General features: G+C 37.9%; 1 protein-coding gene across 1 annotated transcript in view; it reads left to right on the forward strand.

Moving 5' to 3' along the window:
- SNCG (synuclein gamma) overlaps positions 1-22,968 on the forward strand; it is a 169,057-nt gene that overhangs the window by 44,258 nt on the left and 101,831 nt on the right. Inside the window, exon 2 of the mRNA XM_044056502.1 lies at positions 20,477-20,518. Within this exon, the coding sequence (XP_043912437.1) occupies positions 20,477-20,518 (42 nt within the window). The remainder of the gene's footprint in view (positions 1-20,476; positions 20,519-22,968) is intronic.

The following is a 22,968-nucleotide window of genomic DNA, read 5'->3' on the forward strand; positions in this document are numbered from 1 at the left end:
AGCAAACAGAGACACAGATCAAACTGCATATTTTGTTTATCAGAATCCTGCAGGATATTAGTGTTATGACTACAATTCAGGATAAACACCACTAAGGCATACTCAAGCTTGAGCAAGAGATAGTTACTACCAAGTAGGGCTTAATTATTAGAAGGCTTGAAACTCTGCAGCAATATGAGTTGACACACGATTAAGTTCTAAAGCATCTCCAGCCAGTCTGAACATGTAAATGAAACTGACTATACGATCCTCAGAACCAAGCTTACTTTACACCAGGATAAATACCATGTCAACCAGCATTTTAGGTATAATGGTTATTTTCCTGTTATCTTGTAAATACATGCTTTCTTGCAAAGTACCTTCTTACATTGTACTTTGTGGCAAAGAAGTTTCTTACATAGTGTTTTCTTGTATACTGGCTCTTTAACACTCCTATTAGCTTTTATTTTCTTTGCACTCTCTTTACTATTTTGTATGTGTCCTCTGCATTGCTTCTGTCTTTAAGACTGTGCCTTGAAGAATAAAGTGCATTTTATTTTCATAAAAATTATAGTGCTTTAACATAGGCCTGGATTATGACTGAAAAATGACTATAGACCAGTCTACTTAGCTGATTAACAAATGAATTCATGAAGAATGTAGTGTACTTTATTTTCACAAAAATCACATTGCTTTGCTCTATGACCTGGGTCAAAGATGAAAAGAATCTTCAGACCAACCTATTTACCTGCTTAACAAATGAATACTGGCATGTAAAGTTTCTAATTCTGTCACATACAGCCGCCCCTCACCCACAGCTATTACCCCACCCCTCCTCACATCCCAGCCTGCTCTCTATCATATCATTTTAAAAGCCTTATTGGTGTTACATTTGTCACCCACCCAGAAAGCCTGCTTGACTCGTACCACCTTTTCAGCAAATAAAAAGTTTTTATGTCCATTCTTAATTTACAACTTTAGTTTGCTTGTTATGTCTTTTCTATCCCATCCCAAAATCTTCCTTATATAATTGCGAATATAATGAAAGTTTTAGTTATAGCTTCTCTTTCCAATGTTTCCAGAAGTCAATTTTCTTTTACTCTGGAAATGATTTGGAGATTTTTATCATTCTATGTTACTACATGTAATGATTTTATTCTTCTTAGATTCCTAAAATATTCAAGTTGCAGCCTATATTTTTGTCAAATGCTGTTCCTGAACTAAAAAAAAAAAATCTCCCCAGCTTGATGAAAATCGTTTTCTATGCCCTGTCGTAATTTATGCTTTAATTACCATATGCAGTGTGTATTCATTTTACATATGACAATAGTTAATGACGGCATGTATAGCCTATGGCAATTTTTAGTTTGTTTCATAGATATTGTCATATATACTATTAAACTCTGTTTATAATGGTATTATCATCAATATATTTTCTTCACACTGATGTTGTGGATAATTACGTCATTACTACTATCAGAAAGTCATTAAGTAGGAGAATCACCTTATGTAAGATTTATCTGCTTACTCTATGATTTAATGGCATCTTAATCCTCAAAACAAAATTATCTCTAGATGATGAGTATTAATTTTCTTGCATACTATGCTTGTTTAATCAGTTTTGCTTTTCAAAGTGTAGCTGCTGCCATGTTAATTAAAATGATATCTGTATCATACCAAAGTGAACGTGTCTTGAAATATATGATCAGCATTCCAATAGGCCCCAAAAATATGTAAACTAAGATTTCATACCATCTGACTCATTACATCAATAAAAGATAACTTCTGTATTGCACAGCTTATAAACAAAGGGATTGTGAGTAGATCTACAGATGTCATTTCCCTTAGGACAATTACTGTATAAAATGCCCCTTTTGGCATGTATCTGTTCAAACACATGCAACAAGTGGAACAGTTGTGGAAATATACTAAAAGGATACAAGGCCTAAACAAGATTTCTGACATGGACTGACTCAAAGCCCTGTTTGGTATCCTACAGAGTGCTAACAGGTGACCTGTTTCTGGCATACAAGACATCCTCCAACTCAGTAATGATGGAGCTACTGCACAACAGCAAGTCAAATGGCATCAGAAATTCACTTGATCCAGAATCTAAACTTCTTCTGTAACATTAGCAGAACGGTTTGGACGGACAGGTATAACTCACAGAGTATACTACTGCTCTAGAATAGACTCCCCGTCCACATTAAACAAAGCTCATCCACGTCCATATTCAAGTACATCTGGGATGTATAGATGGGTAATAGTACAATTTACCATAGCCCCCTGTACTACTAATGGATACAGGGAGCTCCTAAATGCTTTACCCATGCATGGGTCCTCTCAAATTATCTATGTAATGATCCCATTTATTCTCATTAGGGGTATTATATATTTATTGACCATGGGGGTGGTGAGGCCAGTCTAACACCAAATGGAATAGGTTATTTATGCACCAAAATGGAAATTGGATAGGCTTAAAATGGCCTACAAGGACAGCTAGCCTAGTATTTATCTATGAATCTGTAAGCTGCATATGCGTTCCACTTATTCTACTGCTTGTATACATATTTCCATGCATAGCTACCATAAAGCAATTCATTAGCATAATATACTCAATTTTTCCCCACTGTTTTTGCTCTCTTTCCCCAACCATTGTACTTTACACATAATTTGTATTATGCCAGTGATAGCATAGATTATATAGCCTATAGCAAATTCTTGTCAGTTTCATAGATCTTATCAAATATACCATTAAACTCTCTTTCTAATGGTATAAATATGGTCTAGACTTTCTTTACACTCCTGTTGTTGATATTTATAGCATTACTACTACCACTACTAGTAGTATATCTTATGAAGAATGTACCTGCCTGCTCTGTGATTCATTATATTTTTGCACAGCATGTATTGTTTTTATTTTTCTGTCTACTGAGAAAGTGTTGTCCATATTCTTAAGGTATATTCTTTCCCACTTTACTTTTTATGATCATAACGATAAATAACTTAAAATAATTCCCTGTAAGTCCATGCCTACCAGTCTTACTTGCTCCTGTACATACCACAGCATGTATAGGAAGGCTTAAACATATAGAACCAGATTCCAAAAGAGTTGCTCTCAGTGTAAGGGACTTACGTCGGTGTAAGGCCTATCTATAAACAGGCTTACTAAGGGGACCAGATTCCAAAACACCTGCTCTCAGCCTACTCTCGGTGCAAGTGGTCACTTACACTGAGAGCAAGTCTTTTGAAATCGGGTTCCGAGAGTGACTTTATTTTCCGTTATATTCAATTTGCAGCAATACAGTTGTCTTTTCCTTGCATATTATTTAAGCAGTTTTAGAGTCTGAAGAATATTACGTATACAAGTAATAATTAAATGAAATACTAAATATATTTCTTGAAGTACTGTTTCAATAATTCAAGTGGCCTTCATAATTAGTGACGTCTTTAAATGGCATCATGTGTAGTGTTTCTTTATACTGAATAAGTTTGCCACTACAGCTTCTTTGAGTATATAGCAAGAATACAGTGAACTGTTACAAGAAAAGAGGACAGCAGTAGTTTTTTTACTGCCATTGGTAAACTAAGAACCTTCTTTCTTTGACGAGTTCTTAAAAATAAATTAAAAACCAAAGTAGTCATTAGCAGGTACTGTATATCTTAAACAATCTGTTGTGTAAGTTTGCTAATAATATCAATAGAAATTGAAAGGATAAACCATGAAGTACTGACACACATACAGTTGTAATGAAATGCTTGCATTATTAATTACAGCACATTTTGTCTCAACTCATGTCAGTTGCTGAATATGATTACAGTAGTCAGCTGTATTGGATTTTATGTATTTAAACAAATAAAACAAATGGCACAGGTAGTTGTAAGAATACATCTGTAATCTTATTAAGTGCGTTCATCACAACTCTCACAGTCTTTGCCAGACTCAAAACCATAAATGAGAAAGAATAAGACTTCTTCAATTGGCTCCAAAAATACCACTAGTTTAGAAATGCATAGAAACATGCCAAAATACATGAAAATGACAAAAAAGCTCCAGTAAAATATCTGTTTTACACATTATATCTAATTTTAAACAGCTTCATCGGTGCTTAAGTTTCATTCACTTTCAGAAATGCATTTAAAATTTTGATGGTCAATATACATTTAGCCTTATCTTCAGATTTGAGAATTCTAGAAGTTTAAATGCATCTTTCTCACATCATGGCTTTTACAAAACCACGAGTAACATGTAGATCACACCTCTGGGGTGAGGACAGACTCCTCATGAAGGTAAAGTTTCTCACAATCTTCAAAAGCACCCTACATATGTAAACTTAAAGTTAAAACTTTAAAAACGTATTGCTGAGGCTGATGGAATTTGCATATTAAAATATTCTAATGACATACTTTAAGGCATCACTACATTTTTATAATCTGAAAAATCAGTCACCTAAAAAAACTGAAACATCATTTCATAGAAAAAAATAAAAGTACTTGCTTATCTTTGATTAGAACACTGTTTATAAAGTAATGGCATTAAACATTCAAATGATGCAAAACCATTAAAATTATACTCTTTTTTTCCTTTTCACTACTTTTTTTTCATTCTCTCCTTATGTCAGATATAAATTTTATCCCTCCCTCTGCTTAGAAATGGAATTACTTATCTCTTGTTTTCTTTGTTGGGGCAACTATTTTTATTTGCTTCTCTCAATGTGTTTCTTTAGAGCTCATTAGTTCTAGAGTACATCAAGTCATTTCTTCACAGCTAGTGACAAAGTTATGTTTTAAACATAAGTTACAGCTTCCACAATGGTACTTCAAATTCTTTTGTCAGTATACAGAAGCAACTTTACTGTGGCTTAGTAAGTGATATGGCTTTTAATACTGATCTTTATAAGAACTTTTATTAGGGGCTAGCAATATAGTTCTCTTTTTCATACCTTTTGAAGACAAGTCATTGTCTAACAAAATTATTTTATTCACCTTTATAAGAAGATTAGACAGTGCAGTTCATAGTATAAGTTTCTTGCCTAAATATGACATGAAGTTTACAAGTATGGATCCTGAAGGAGCTTCTGATTTAGTGGGAATTTCATCAGTGATCTGTGAGCTCTTTCACACCCACATGAAGTCCTTCTTGTGGGTTTAATACTTTTGACCACCAGCTAACCAACTGACCATACCAGTCCCCTCCATTTTTTCTGGAACTCCGTTAACCTTGAGATTGTTTTGCCTTTCCGATTCCCATATTATCTCCTTTATCTTAGAGCCATGCAGTTTGTATTAAAAGGAACTTGTTTTTATTTCATCTTCTACATAATTTTCTATATTTTTTATATTGGATTCCTGTTGTTCTAAGGAACTTTTTCTCTTTATTACAATTTACCTGGATAAGCTCCATTTTGAGATATGGCTGTTGTAAAGAAATTATCTGTTGCATATCCTAAATCCAGCCACTAGGGGATGCACAAGCCAGTGCATTTCTTTGTGCCAGTCCCAAGCCCGGATAAATGGGGAGGGTTACGTCAGGAAGAGCATCCAGTGTAAAATTTTTGCCAAATAACATATGCGAACAAGAATACAGCTTTCTATACTGGAACGGTCGAGGCCTGGGTTAACAACGACTGCCACCAGTACTGTTAGCCAAGAGGGTATTGGTGGAAATTGAGCTACTGTTGGCCAAAGGAGGAGGAGAAGGAGAAGAAGAGGGGGAAGACATGCCCAGAGGCAGGAGGAGAGGAGGAAGGTTAGGAGTGTGGTAGTGAGGGTAGGAACTTTGAATGTTGGCAGTATGACTGGTATAGGGAGACAGCTAGCCGATATGATGGAGAGAAAGAAGATTGATATATTGTGCGTGCAAGAGACCAGATGGAAGAGGAGTTTCCAGGTATATCGGAGGCATGTTCAAATTGTTCTACTATGTTGTTGATGGGAGGAGAAATGGGGTAGGACGTTATCCTGAAGGAACAGTATACCAAGAGTGTTTTGGAGGCGAAAAGATTGTCAGACATTGTGATGATTATGAAGCTGAAAATTGATGGTGTGATTATGAATGTTGTTAGTGCATATGCTCCACAAGTTGGGAGTCCGATGGATGAGAAAGAAACATTTTGGAGTGAGTTGGATGAAGTGGTGGTGAGTGTACCCAAGGGTTAGAGAGTGGTGATTGGAGCAGATTTCAGTGGGCATGTTGGTGAAGGGAACAGAGGGGATGAGGAAAAGAGGGGTAGGTATGGTGTTAAGGAGAGGAATGCAGAAGGTCAGATGGTAGTGGATTTTGTGAAAAGAATGGACATGGCTGTGGTGAAAACATATTTTAAGAAGAGGAAGGAGCATAGGGTGACATACAAGAGTGGAGGAAGATGCACACAGGTGGATTATATCCTATGCAGGAGGGCCAGTCTGAAGGAGATTGGAGACTGTAAAGTGGTGACAGGGGAAAGCATAGTTAGGCAGCATAGTATGGTGGTTTGTAGGATGATGCTGGTGATCAAGAAGAGGAGGAGAGTGAGGGCAGTGCCAAGGATCAAATGGGGGGAGTTGAAAAAGATTGAGTGTGAGGTGGAGTTCAGGGAAGAGTTAAGACAGGCACTGGGTGGCAGTGAAGTGTAACTGAAGAACTGGGTAACTACAGCAGAGCTGGTAAGGGAGACAGCTAGAAAGATGCTTTGTGTGACATCTGAACAGAGGAAGGAGGACATGGAGACCTGGTGGTAGAATGAGGAAGTACAGGAGAGTATACAGAGAAAGAGGTTGTTGAAGAAGATGTGAGGTTGTCAGAGAGATGAAGAAGTAGACAAGAGTATAAGGAGATGAGGAGTATGGTAAAGAGAGAGTCGGCAAAGGCTAAGGTTAAGGTGTATGGAGAGTTGTATGAAATGTTAGGCACTAAGGAGGGAGAAAAGGACCTATACCGATTGGCTAGACAGAGGGACCGAGCTGGGAAAGATGTGCTGCAGGTAAAGGTGATAAAGGATAACAAGGGAAATGTACTCACAAGTGAGGACAGTGTGCTGAGCAGATGGAAAGAGTACTTTGAGGGGCTGATGAATGAAGAAAATGAGAGATAGAGAAGGCTGGATGATGTACGGATAGTGAATCTGGAAGTGCAACGGATTAGCAAGGCGGAAGAAAGGACAGATATGAAGAGGATGAAGAATGGAAAGGCTGATGGTCCAGATGACAGAGATGTGGAAGCATGTAGGTGTTTAGGAGAGGTGGCTGTGGAGTTTTTAACCAGATTGTTTAATGAAATCTTGAAAAGTGAGAGGATGCCTGAGGAGTGGAGAATACATGTTTTGGTACCGCATTTTAAGAATAAGGGTGATGTGCAGAGCGGTAGTAACTACAGAGGGATAAAATTGATCAGTCACAGCATGAAATTATGGAAAAGAGTAGTGGAAGCTAGCTTAAGAAGGGAGGTAATGGTTAGTGAGCAACAGTATGGTTTCATGCTGGGAAAGAGCACTACAGATACGATGTTTGCTCTGTGGGTTTTGATGGAGAAGTATAGAGAGGTCAAAAGGAGTTGCATTGTGTCTTTGTGGACTTAGAGAAAGCATATGATAGGGTGCCTAAGGATTAGTTGTGGTATTGTATAAGGAATTCAAGAGTGGCAGAGAAGTATATAAGAGTGGTACAGGATATGTATGAGGGTAGTGTGACAGTGGTGAGGTCTGCGGTAGGAGTGACAGATGTGTTCAAGGTAGAAGTGGGATTACATCAAGGATCAACTCTGAGCCCTTTCTTATTTGCAATGGTGATGGACAGGTTGACAGACGAAATTGGACAGGAGTCCCTTTGGACTATGATGTTTGCAGATGACATGATCTGTAGTGAGAGTAGAAAACAGGTTGAGGAGACCCTGGAGAGGTGGACAGACTATATGATGGTGAGTGAGAGGGAGGACAGAGGAATGGTGAGGATGCAGGGAGTAGAGTTGGCAAAGGTGGATGAGTTTAAATACTTGGGCTCAACAATTCAGGGTAATGGTGAATGTGGAAGAGAGGTGAAGAAGCGAGTACAGGCAGGGTGGAATGAGTGGAGATGAGTGTCAGGAGTGATTTGTGACAGATGGATACCAGTAAGAGTTAAAGGGAAGGTCTACATGAGGGTAGTGAGACCAGCTATGCTATATGGGTTGGAGACAGTGGCATTGACAAAAAGATAGGAGTCTGAGATGGAGGTGGCAGAGTTAAAGATGTTAAGATTTGCATTGGGTGTGACAAGGATGGACAGGGTTACGAATCAGTATATAAGAGAGTCAGCTGAGGTTGGACAGTTTGGTGACAAAGCCAGAGAGGTGAGATTGCATTGGTTTGGACATGTGCTGAGAAGGGATGCTGGGTAAATTGGGAGGAGGATGCTAAGAATGGATCTGCCAGGTAAGAACAAAAGAGGAAAGCTTACAATAAGGTTTATGGATGTGGTGAGAGAGGACATGCAGGTGGTTGCTGTGACAGAGCAAGATGCAGAGGACAGGAAGAAATGAAAACAGGTGATTCACTGTGGCGACCCCTAACGGGAACAGACAAAAGAAGTAGATATCTCCTTTTTTATAGACATGTTGCATTAACTAGATATGGAAATGTTCATTTGTTTATATGATTCACCTGAAGTGTTGTGAAATTAATCTTAGAGTTACAAATTCACAGCCCCCCTTTTTTAAATGTGTTCTATAGATTTGTCCAGACAAATGCTTCAGATATTTCCAGTTCATAACAAAGGAGCAGTTATTCAATATACATCTTGGATCTCTGCTTTCTTTTTGAAGTCTTAGCATTAGAATCTACACTAACTTTGTCCTCAAAATAAGCACTTGAAAGTTACTACTGTATAGTAAATTAGTCTTATTATGTACAATAGTGCAATGGAATGGAATTTACTTTCTTCTTTCGGGATGAGTTGTGCAGTTTTCACTTCAGCATACTGTTATTACACTTAGTGTTGTTCATGTATACAAAGGTAATGAATTGTTATCCCCAAATGGTGTACAGTACAGAAAATCCCAGTCATGTTCTGTTTGGCCTGTAACATACAAATTATACATAACAAAATAAAATATAAAAATAATCCTCAGATCTGATAAAAAACAATGGAACAACTGGAAATTAAATCAGTCACCCTGTCAAATTTGCTGTTATTATAAAGGTAGTCTGAGTGAAGATATTTCTGGTCAATACTAGCAATTATACAATGACCCCCATTAATATTCCAAAACTTGCATGCTGATTGGCCAACGTGCCCATTGTAAATCCCACAATATACCAACGGAAAAAGGCCTTTTTTCCGTTGGTATAAAGTGCTCAAAACATTTTTTTTAACAAATAAAAAAAGAAGAAAGAAAAAAATGGAGCAACGGAGACTTTCTTTTCTCCGTTGCTTCCGTTTCAAAGGATTGATGTACTGGGTACGCGTGGGAGGCAAGTCCCATTTGCATGCTCAGTACATCAAAACAAGGAAGCAGTGTACCACAATCAGCGGAAGAACCAACAGTAATGCGCCATTATACAAAGACATTATTTAAGAAAAGTAAGTATTTTTTTTCTTAAATAATGTCATTGTAGAATAGCAATAACTGACTCTGTGGTTGCAGTTTACTGAAGATTTACCCATGGTTGGCTTTATTTAATCACTTGGGCTTCGCCCTCATGATTAACCCACACCAATCGTGGGTAAATCTTCAGTATACCACACCACGCCGTCAAAATATACCACCCTAAGGGTCAATTTGTGGCCTCCTGTCCAATTATCTAGGTTGCATTTGAATGGTGTCAGTGAGGTGCTCTGTTTTACGTGAATAGGGAGTCTATTCCAGGGAAGCAGCAGTCTCTGGGAGACATATCTGTCTCTCCAGCATGAACAGTTAATGTCACAAGCTAGGTTAAGATCTCTTGAGCGAGTGCCTCTTGGGACATTTGACCTGCGGATGTGCAGCATTTCCATTAGGGCAAGGTTGGAGATTGTCCTATAGGCCAGGCACAAGTCACCTCTCAGCAGCCTATAAAATAGAGAGCATACCTCTCAACCTCTTAGAGCAAGAAATCTGGATAAAGCCTGAAATAGTGTGGGTATAAATGCCCAGACACAGGGACACCATTTAAATATTTCTCTTTTAAACTTAGAAAGTTGCTAGACTAAAAGGATTTGTATTAGCATGCATTTTGTGGAGGATATGAAGTTTGAAACTCAAATGCATGTCATTACTTAGTGACTTTAATCCTTAGATCATCCCAGTGATTTGTCAAAAAAAACAAAACAAAAACAAAACACAATTTTTATGAGGAACAGACCAAAAATATGAGTCAAAAATCTGGACATTCTGCGAAAATCTGTACATTTGAGTGGTATTATACAGAGTAAAGTAAAAGGGCTTTCAGCCTGTCCACATAGGTCATGGTTTAGAGTCCCTGTACTTTCTTAGTGAGAAACCTCTGAGGTCTGCCCAGCTGTGGCAGATGTCTGGTGAGATATATGCAAAAGGGTGCATTATACTCTATTAGTGGTCTGATACGAGTCAAGTACAGTGGAGTTATAACATCCCTTGACCTAGATGCTATACCTTTGTTTATGAGGTATGCTACGTAGAAGGCTTTCCTTACCACTGTGGAAACTTGGTGGTCAAAGTTCAGATTGCTATCAACCTGTGTTCCCAAGTCTCGAACTGCTGGGTTGTAACTTGGGGGGGGTGTTGTCAATATTGTAATTTGTAGAGAATTCCCTTCTGCCAAAGGGAATAATAATGCATTTTCTTGCATTTAGTATTAGACCATGGCTTTGGCACCAGTCATTTGTTTGTGTTAGCCCTTCTTGTAATATGTTGACATCATTGGGGGACTCAATTATTGTTCCTAGTTTACAATCATCAGTGAACTTGGTGAGCCAAAGGACGTCTGCTTTGGCCTGGACTTCTGAGAAATAGATGCCAAACAGTAAGGGGTTCAGCACAGACCCCTGTGGTACTCCACTGGTGGCGGATCTACTGGTGGAGATGGAGTCACCAATTTTGACACAGTGTGTTCTGTCGGTGAACCAGTTGGCTACCCATCTAGTAATGTAATGTTTAATCCCTATCTTGGACAGTTCCTGAATGATGCCGGAGTGAAGAATTGTGTCAAAAGCCATGGCAAGGTTGAGAAAGGCTGTGTGCACTGTCTAACCTTCTTCCATGGTTTTCGTAACATTCTCAAAGAAGTCTAACAGGTTTAATAAACATAATCTACCCTTAACAAACCAAACTGGGTTGGTTCCAGTGTTTGGAGGTCATCTATATCCTTGTTGATAAGGTCTATGATAATTCTTTTCATGGCCTTGCAGAAGAGGCTGGTTAGACTTATGGGTCTGTAGTTCCCAAGGTCAGTTGATGCTCCCCCCTACTTTGTGCAGGGGATTACTGTTGCTGTTGCTGTTCTTTTCAGGGGAGACCCATATACTGATATTTACACACACACACACACACACACACACACACACACACACACACATATATACAAATATATATATATATATATATATATATATATATATATATATATATATATGGATCTACTTCAGAAGACAGGCAGACCATTTGATCTAAACTCATTTGGTCGACAACCAGTATTCAAGGCATTTAACAGGGATTTGCCCCCCTTCCCAATGTTGTGCGACCCTGGAGTTGTTATATATTGTTAGGGGGGTGTTGGGGGTGTGGAGGGGGTGAAGCCCCCCACCTATTTTAGTTTAAAATGTGTAGTTTTCTTGTATTTTCATGCTTTTAAACGAATATATATATATATATATATATATATATATATATATATATATATATATATATATATATTTATATATGTGTATGTATCTGTATATATAGCAAACTAGCAAATAAGACTGCTGAGTGATGTGCACTAACACTTGTGAGAGATGCAGCTATTTAGCCAGACTGGAGGCTGAGCTCTCTCAACTCAGGACTGGCAAGACCAGGGGAGGAGAAGAGAAGGCACACACACACACCAATACCAGTCTCACTCACACACAACACAAACACACATCAAACACATAAACCCACTCACTACATACTCAGAGAGTAAATTTACCTAAACAGCAGAGGCCTCCAAAGCAGACACCAAGCAAACTGCAAACTCAATACACCACACAAACAACACATAAACAAAAAAAATGTGTGTGCAAAGCAGTCCCTGCCCTTAAATACAAATACAACACAAAACACTTGTAGGTGACTGACTCCATAGTAGACACACTCATGAAAAGAGACATTGAGGAGCTCTCTGATTTATGTAGCAGGCAGGGGTATGACCTGACCTTGAGCAGTATCCTATCTTCCCCTAGAATGATGCCACAACACAGTGATAAGATGATCATCAGCTAAAATTTGGCTTAATTGGGTGTCATTCAAGGGGGGATCAATGTCTGTCTGCCTGGGATGACATGCTAAAAACTAAAGGTAATGCTGCTCAATGCCAGAAGTCTCAATCTCAAGATGCACGCACTCTTCTCAGTATGGAAATGGAGAACATCATGTCTGTGCTGTGACAGAAAACCTGGTTCAAGGAGAGCACCCCAGCACTAGCAGCACAGGTCCGAACCTCACATGGCCTTCTGAAAAAAATGGAGGGATAATGTATGTATCAAACACCATATAGACTGGGAACACTACTCAAGCCCAAACACTTCTAGCCCAAAGGTTCCTAGGAAGCTACTACAAGATAGAGCAAAATCCTTGAAAGGTAAGACACACCTTTGATCATTATAAGTAAAAAAAAGAGGAAACCTAGGAGGAAACTCCAGATATGCTCAAAAAATTCAAAATGATGTGTGTGATACTTAAAACCTACACACAATTGCCAACATACTGGCTGACAGGTTAGCTTGACAAGCCTTATCTGCAAAGCCATGGAGAGGATCATAATGGAACTCATAAATATAAGACATAGGGGAACTTGCAGACTTTGATCCCAACCCAGTTTGGCTTTGTCAAGGCAGATCATGCCCTGTACTCATCACTCATTAGACCTATGATTGAGTACATGCCCCCCATTCAGAATGTATCTGACCCGACACTGCAGCAGCTGGGAAAAGGCCCCAAGTTCCTCACCAAAAAGATAAAGGTCTCAAAAAAACAGAGCTGCATACTTGACAGATATTAACTACATTCTAAATCCTTATCTGTAAAATTGGAACAGGTCTGGAAATTGATATTTTCATCTATTTTCTTTCTTCCACCATTATGATATGGTAGCCAAACTTGGTCTTGCCTGGAGTGTCAGTGTATACAGGCCTGTCCATGCTGCTAATTGGGAGATAAATGCTGCTTCTTGGAAAGGTCCCACCATGGAACCTCTGGTCATCCAGCCAAGAACACCACCTTGCTGGGCTTTATCCTCGCTGTACTGTAAAGCCACTTCGCTGAAGTGAACACCATACTTGAGTTTTTCAGTTTTTCTTGTTTTAGATTGTTTAGTAAACAACCTGAGATATTATCTGGTCCCATTGAGGCCATGTTTTTGCCCTTGGCAAGTGCAGAGATGACCTGTTCTCTAGAGATACTAGGCAGAGGACTGGTGTCAGGTATGTTTTGGGCTATGGTATGTGGGGATAGGGCGGTGAAATTTGCATTGAATCTGTCATCTAGCAAGTTGGTGATATCTTCCTGTATAGTATGAGTGATCCCATCTAGAACCAGTTCGGCACATAGCTGGGCATTCCCTTTCAGACTCTGGACGTAGTTAAAGAATGCCTTATGATTATCCTTGGCTAGGGATGTGATTTTAGTTTCATAATTTACTTTAGAAAACTTTAAAAGATTTCTGACTTTCCTGTTTGGACTTAGGTGAGAACTCTTCCTCTGCAGAGTGATATCTCTCTTGCATTTGAACAATAGTTTCTTCCTCTTGTTATATACTTGAAATCCACCATGGTGGCTTGTTTTTACGGGAAGGCTTGGTTTTTGATCTGGTTAGGCACAGCAGAGTTTATGTAGTAGCTTAAGTATTTGTACATGGAATTTGCACACACGTCTGCATAGTGATCATAGTGGTACAGTAGACTCCCTCTTATCCGGACTCGCTGGGACTGGACCTTAAGCTGGATAAAAGAATGGCTGGTTAATCAGAAAATGCATACAAAATAGCATTTATAGGTTATAAATCACCTAGAATAACAGGATTTGTGTTAGTGTGCATTTTTCTAATGAATATGAAGTCTAAAACTCAAATGTCTGTCATTATTTAGCCCAGAGGAGGCAGAAGTGTTGTTCTTCTCTGTTGTCTTTTGCTACGGCTGTGGCAGAAATTTGATGGCAGGTTAAAGAGGAGGCCAGTTAAAGAGAGGCCAGATAAGAGGGAGTCTGCTATGTAAAGCTTTATATACCATTGCTTAGTATACTGTAGTTAGCTTTGGTGAAGATTTTTATAATTGTTGTTCCTGTGAGGGTGTCAGTTCCAGTAGTTACTTCAAATGAGATTGATTTGTGGTCTGACCTAACCAGGGAAGGCATCACACATGGGGAAGCACAGTGACCCCCCCCATGTTGGTGAGTACTATGTCCAGAACATTAGAGATCTTAGTAGGGGTGGTGCAGACAGCATTTGTGTTAAAAAAGTCCAGGAAGCTTTGGGCGAGCGTGTTTTTGCTCATGTCTATGAAAGGATAGTTGAAATCTCCCATGACTATGTTGTTGGGCTGTATAGTGAGGGATTCCAGTAAACTGAGGTAGGGGTGTGCTTATCTTGGTTAATGGTGGAGGGTCTATAGCTAGAAATTATGTGGTATGGTACTTTCCCAATTGTTAATTGGAAATGGAGTAGTTTGAGAGAGTCATGCTATTTCATCAGTCTCGAAGTGTATTTGGTCTTAATGATGATGGCTATAACTCCACCTTTGGTTCCCTCATGCTCATTTTGAGGTCTGAACATGTGGAAGGCATTGTAGCCTTGCACGGCCAGGGTGCTCTTGAACCATGTCTCAGTAACTGCATAGACGCTGGCATCCTCCAAGGTGAGGAGTGCAGTTTTTTTTGTTTAAACTCTTAGCATTAAGTGCATAAACAATATTTATTGGGTTTATTGTTCAGTTCTTCTATGTCATTTAGAAAGTTAGTACTCAGAAAAAAACTGATTTTTTTTTATTCCAGTCATATAGCCACTCAACAACAGATCATTCTGACCGTAACAATATACCTATATCTATAGATGTTTAAATGTGTATATATGTTGTGTGTGTGTGTTTATATATATATATATATATATATATATATATATATGTCTTAACTGTGCCATTCAGCAGCAGCAGCATGAATAACAGAGTTCTTCCTCCAAGCTAAGCACTTAAAACATAAAATGATTTTCAGTTTCTTAGGAACAGCTGAATACAGTACATATAAAGAATAAATATGTCTGAAAACAGTTTGTACAACAAATGATTTCCAGTTTGTCTCTCTCACTTAGGGTACATGTTTGCAGTTAAAATAAACATTTGTTAAGAAATGCAAATATAATCAATACTGGAAATAAACACAGTGTCAGAATATCTTTATTTATTTATAGTTTGTTTGATGGGTTGTCCAAATTGAATATTTCTTATTCTCCATGAAAACCTGGTAGAAAAGCACCACAGATAATAAATATGTATGCAGCTAGTTACAAGTCAAATGCAACTTCAGAGATTAAAATAAAATTCAAGTAGTTTTTGATACATCACAGTTTACAGGTATATACAAGCTTAAGAACTGTGCCTAGCTAATTGATTGGTGCCATTTAAAATTGAAATTACTCACAGATGAAGATATAAGAAAAAGAGATCTGTAAATTTAAATTAAGTAAAGGTCACATGCTTTGGTGAGTATATTAGAGAAATAGCAAAAGAACTGTCTCCATTTACTTTATTTATTTTGAGGAAACTGAATTTTTGTAACAGTGGTATATTGGAGGTTATGTATGTCTTAATAGGTGAACATCAGGAGAGAAGGAGGAATATATACTGGGAAAAAAGTGAGCCAGTCTTAAACTCCTGGGCTGAGACTGAAATGGGTCCAATGGGATCAGTGCTCAACCTTGATTAACAAATTCAAAATAAAAAAAATGAAAATGCAAAACACTAGTGAGTGATGCATTAACTGTATGATCACTAGGATGCAATTCCTTATCACAAGAATTTGTCCTTTCATGAGATATCCCAAAGTCAGAGTGATCTCTGAATTAGTATATATAAACAGCAGGGGGTTGGGGAGCTAGGAGTATGGGGAATTTTACCCCTGATAAAATGTTTTAAGTATTTTTGATTGACAGATTTCTTTAGAAGTGTAGATCACAAAAGAGTTGCATTTCTGTCATGGAGCCAACGAAAAGTTGCATGTTAAGTTAACAAAAAGACTGATATGGAGATGTATAGATATTTTCTGATTTTTGAGAGCCACAGTCACATTTATTATATTTAATATTTTATGAGAAGCTGTGTTTGGAAAATGGTCTTTTTTAATATGGTATGTAATACATTTCATGTTTTTGTAATAGAACACTAACAGACAACTGTGTCATATTTGTTGTTTGTGCATTTTTTAGTTGGTAAGGACTGCTCAGTTTTTGTTGATGGGTCGGAGTGCATCATTCACCTGTGTTGGTTGTTGTAGTACGTATATTTTTTTAATACTGTTATTAAATCATCACATTTTGAATTGCAATATGGATTTACATGGATATGCATTAAAAGAAAAAACAAACCATAATTATAGTTTCCATTATGATCCTTCTTTTTAACAATTTTCATTCACGTCAACATTGCTTATATTACTCTATTCCCCTGAACCTCACTACTCCTACTGACTGTTATTCATGATATATTTTCCCCACAAATTCCATTAATTTCTATAAGATTTGCTCCAACTCTTTCCTAAAGGTCCCATTTTCACTTCTCGTCTCCTTTACAATACTGAAGAATTCCATTATGCTTGGTAGAGATTTTGATTTCCGTTTTCTAGTAACTGCTTTTTTGACAACCAGTATCATTAAAATTTATAAAGCTTTACCACGTCCAGGTAATTCAGATATTATATATCAGCTCAAAAGAATCATTACTTTGAGGCATGTTGGTGTATAAATGATTTTATTAACAAACACAAAGCCTGGGATTCTGAAAAAAAAATCCCTTCGCTCATGTAAACTGCTGCAGCCAAATTTTGTGGTTTATACACTTGCAGAAAATGCAAGTCAGAGACAAGTTTAGCCATAAAGAGGAAAACCTCATTAGTAGCTAATCTGCATGCCTGAATCACACATAAGTACCATCAGTGCTAAACAGCACTTGTCAACAGAACTTACTACAGGTGTCCCAGACATTATTTTGGCACAGGAAGTCCCCTCAGGTACACTCTGACAGACACTGGCAGGCATTCAGACACATACACACACACACACACACACACACACACACACACACACACACACACACACACACACACACATACACAACACACACACCCACAGATATTCTCCCACACATACCCATGTTTAAGGCATGTGACACCCTCTTCACTCGAATGCAGTAACAGAGCTACTTACCCATTCACTCATGCACACACGCACACAGTGTGACCATTCTGGCAGACACACGCACACACACACAAACATTTACACACACACACACACACACACACACACACACACACACACACACACACACACACACACACACACACACACACACACAAATGCACACACACACAGTCATCCGAGACCACTCATACACCTACAGACACATACCTACATAAACTGCCATACACATACTCACATCCCTTCCCACATTCATCTCCACTGCCACTTACCTGTTCTGCTCAGCTGACTATAGAGGGGAAATGGAGCATTCAGCTATGCACATTTATACAGCCAAGTGGTTGTCTGAATTGCTCAACTGTTTAATGCCCTTACTGCATGCCTTTGCAGAGGAGAGCAGATGACTAATTAGTATGAGACATTCCCCCAGAATACCTCAGTAGCATGCAGCATGGCCATGGAGAAGGCTCATTGTGGTGATTCTACCAACCATGGGCCTTCCTCTGAATTCAAAAGGGTGTCGGTCAGCAGTTAGTTGACTGCTCATTTTAGGCTTACTGATAGTGGTAGCAATTTCTGAATCCCAAGGGATATGTCCTAATAATGATCTATTCTTTAGTTCTAGCTACTGGAGTTTTATCAATGAGTGGCATTTTGTTGAATAATGTAGGTTTAATCATAATATTAAGACAAACATAGTATCACATGTTTGTCTACTGGAGTCATTTAAGAAGTAACTTTATTCTTTATAGTCTTCCAAATTGCTTGATAAACTTTTTTATAGTTATGACAGTATGTTGGGAGCCTGCTAATTTATTGTCTTGGTGTACACTACAATATGTATATTGTCATTTTTTTTTATTTCTTAGTGTAGACATGAGGTTGGTCCCTGCTGTTTTGTAGATGTTAGCATAGTATTTGTTTTTTCAGAGTATACGAGTTGACTTATGTGTTGGTACCATGTTTCTATTGTTGGTAATGCTTTAACATCAAACTATAGAAATTATGGAGGTATTTTTAAAAGCAACCTGGTTGACTGGATGGGCAACCATAAGTATAACCCAATCTGGCCCCACAAGCCCTTATGAAAAGGGGGGGTCTGATATTAATTCATGTCTGGGTAAATTCAATTTGGGATTATTTGGCTAGCTACAAATGGTTCACATATTAGCAGACTAATATTAACCTATGAATCTTTCATTACGTTGTTGTGTCTTTTGGCTTATCCTGGCTAGGGGTCGCCACAGCAAACTCCGGTCCGCTAATGTTTGGTAGTGGATTTTTACGTGCCGAGTTACCAGCCCTGACGCACAACCGTCAACTAAGGCACGCCCATTCGCGCATGCCTCCACAGAGAAGACGCTCTAGCTGAGAATCGAACATGACAACGTCTTGCTGTGAGGCGACAACGCTACCGCAGCACCACTACTCATTATAACATCCTAAATTAGAACTTTGTGTGACATTTACAGGAATAGCATAAAGTGGTTTGGAAGGTACCATAGTACAAAAAATTAACACTGTATGATTTTTCTTTATAAAGGAACAAGAAATTCTGAAAAAGAAATTTAAAAAAGATAATTGTCCTTATAGCAAATACCAAACATTATTAAAATGCAAAATATGGTAGGGTGAAAAAAACTATGCAGACTATGGGAAGGAAAAGGAATAGCTAGTTTAAATGAAGGGATCATTACCAGGAAATTAAGCATTTTCAGTGTCATACTTGCAGGAAATACTGAACAGCACATGTAAAGTACATGGCAGGCCGAAAAGTAATTATTTTAGGACTAGGCATTCACAGTGAAGATAAGAGAAGCTAACAGAAACTAAAAGAAAATGAAAGGAAGGGTTTTCCTCACTAAGGCATGGATCAGCTAACTTGCTGGCTTCATTCATATGAGAATCACTACATTTTCATTGAAGCAATTAATATACTCCATTTATCTAAAGCGATTCAGAGACTAGATTGTTTTTTTACCTTCAGCTGTAAAGGATAATAATAATTAAAGTGTCTTTCTCAGAGAAATAAATTTATGTTGCATACTACATTGTCAATATATATATATATATATATATATATATATATATATATATATATATATATACTAGGATATTTTTATTGTATAAGCTGTAAATAGTTTTAAGTGCAATGTGGAAGATTTGGTGTGGTTAAATGAAAGACACAGGCTCAGAACAGCATGTGAAGGAAAGCTAGAAGAATCAGGCTCAACCATAAAAGATACAAAATATGAGCAGCATATTGTGTTGCTCTGTTTTATTGTACTGTTAGTTATCTCTGTATATCTGAACAACCTCCTCAGAATATTTATCTTTCCTTGATAATGAACTACAGAAGAAATCCTGACATACTAATATGTGGAATTTTTGGAGCACTTCACCATGTTATTCACATTACAGTTTGTACTTTTGCTTTAATTCCAGTGCATGAATTTGCCATTTTTCCATGTTTTGATTTACCTTATTTTCTACATAAAATGCACTTGAAGACTATATATTCTTTCTAGGTAAATCTGCCTTCTTAGTCCAGGACTTGTTAGTAAAGTTTCCCTGTTTTTTATCAGACATTTCCAAAAAGGCACATTCGTGTGACTGTTGGTTGGTAGTGATTCCCTATGAATTCCACAAATAAGTCTCTAGACAAACCATGCTTGTGAGCACATCTCAAAGATGATGAGAAATGTGCAGGCAGGTTATGTAGAGCCCCCATTTCTGTGCTGCTATTTCACCATTGTTTGTCACCAACACTTTCTTTTTGCCAGCCTGAATATATTGCATTATATCTAGCGTATAGTAAGGAAATGGACAGTTAGTATGTTGGCAGTTAAACACTGGACAAAAAGAAAGACAAACCACAGTGATGTGTATATGTAAATGCAAATATATACCCTGATTCTGATTACACTAATTTGTAAATTGTCTTTTCACAGGTACCAAAACGAAAGAAGGTGTGACACATAGTGTAACTGCAGGTAAGAATAAAAAAATATGTTTATAGAAAATTTTCTTTCTTGGATGTATGAATTCAATGAGTCATTTTTTAAATCAGTTTGCTTTATCAAAATATGCATTTCAAATTGCAAAGCTTTTAAAGGGGCATTTCAGCTTTGTTAAACATATAATCTATAATGCTACTGCATATATATGATACATATATGCAAATAAATTTAGCCTTAATCTGTGTATTTAAGCACCTTGTCATATGCAGAGTGAAAACTAGGGATTCAGTCCCGTTACTGTCATGACCTAATATTTCTGCTATTTTTTGTTAACCAGGTAAACTCAATAAACACATTTGCCTTTTTTTTTGTTTTGTTTTGTTTGCAGGGTAACACAACAAAAGTGTCTGATTAAGTGCCTTGCTCAGAATCACATAATATGCAAATGGTCACTGAAAGACTAAAATTTAGGCCTACAGGATGTCATTCGTCACTATCTAATAATCTTACTTTTTTACAATAAACTGTTAGCCCACTGCCTTTTATTCATAAAGAGAACTGATTTATTTAAGTTGCTGCAATTAAGTTCTTTTATTTACATAAGCCTCCCAGAAGCTTATATTTTGTTACTTTTGGCAGTCATTGGTAATATCTTTCTGATATTTTTCATTTACAGTTAATATTTTCTTTAATTGTGTAAATATAGTTTATAATTAAAGACTGAGAATTGCAAGTAAATGCTCCACCCTATATTTAATCATTAGTAGCATTATGACATGACCTCAAGAAGAGAAATCATCCTTTGAGAAGCCAGTGCCAAATGCAACTGCTGGGAATGGATCAATTTCTGTAGATCAGGTCAATGAAGCAATTAAACATATCTGAGCTGGAAGGACTATGAGAGTGGCTGAGATCCAGACAGAAAGGCCAAAATGTGGATACTGTTGTTGGGCTGCTGTGATGAAATGTACCTTTTCAGAGTTGTGTAGAAGATGGTGGCAGCAACTCTAGTCTGAGAAACTAGGGTAGAGGTTCCCACTTTCAAACAGGGGCAGAAGGGCGTATTCTAGATATGGAGGGATCATGTTTCTTAGTCATTCTGGGAAGGTCCATGCCAAAGGCCTAGAAAGGTGATTGATAGCTGCACCACTGGTTTAGAAGTAGCACTCTCTCTCCATGGAACAGTGGATCATCTCTCTGTCCTTGTATAGACAATAGTCATGGGAATTCACCAATGTAGTTTATATTTGTTTTGTGGACCTGAAGAAAGCATATGGACCATACACCCCAGAATATCTTGTAGGAAGACTTGCAACATTATGAGGTCATAAGGCTGCACTTGGATATTATCCATTCCCTGTATTTGCAGAGCAATAGTTGTACCCTCATTCTCAAAATTAATTGGGTGTCAGACTCCAGAAAGGGTATGCCCTGTCTCCCCTGACATTCATAATATTTTGGATAGGATACCCTGGTGCAGCTGAAGTATAGAGATTATCAAATTTTGGATGATGTTGTATCTTTGTTGCTTGCAGGCAGTGTTGACCCTCTGATGTCAATTGACTGCGATCCCTCGTGCATACTGTGGTGGTTTACTGCTGAGTGTGGAGCAAGTAGGATGAAAATGAACACCTTTAAATCAGAAGTCATGGCTCCCACCCAATAAAAAGTGGATTGCTCCCTGCAGGTCTCAAGGAAGCAACTGCCCCACTGGATGAGTTTAAATATTTTGGAGTCTTGCTCATGAGTGAAGGTAGATCATATCAGGACACAGACTATTTGAGGGTTGTAATGGCAGGAGTACTTGTAGTGATGAAGTGAGAGCTGAGTCACATCAAGTTGTAGAATGAGGTCACAGATACAAGCGGTGGAAACAAAGTTCTTTCACAAGGTTGCAGAGCTCATTCTTAATGATAGGGTAAGAAGACTGACAACCTTGGAGGGCCTCAGAGTTGAGCCACACTGCTCCTCTGGGTTGCAAGAACCAGATGAGTTGATTATGGCATCTAGTAAGGATGCCTTCTGGAAGGATATAAGACATTGCCTAATAGCAGGAAACTCCTAAGTCAAACCCAATGAACCTTGGATAGATTATATTTCTCCGCTTGCTTGGAAATACTTACAGTTCTTGCTGGATGAGATAAGGAATTTTATTTTGCCCCAATCAGCATGTAAACATCACAACATTCATGTGGACAAGCCAGTTATAAGATGGCTGGATGGTTTCAAATTCTGGTATATATCTCTTTTGATGATATCTGTTTATGGTTTGATTCAAAGTACACACAGCTAGAATGAACAACCAACTTTATTGACCACAATAAATCCATGTTTAGCGCTTTCTTCCCCCAAATTACAGGGACTTCATCAAAATAATTTAACAAAACAAGACCCAGCCTTATATAATAGCACACTAAACCATTTCTAATTGACTAATAAGTTAATTGGTAATCAATTAATTATACAAGTTTAACTATTTAAAT

The sequence above is a fragment of the Protopterus annectens genome, chromosome 14.part0 (genome assembly GCF_019279795.1).
Source record: "Protopterus annectens isolate FY-2018-M chromosome 14.part0, PAN1.0, whole genome shotgun sequence".
Lineage (NCBI taxonomy): Eukaryota > Metazoa > Chordata > Ceratodontiformes > Protopteridae > Protopterus > Protopterus annectens.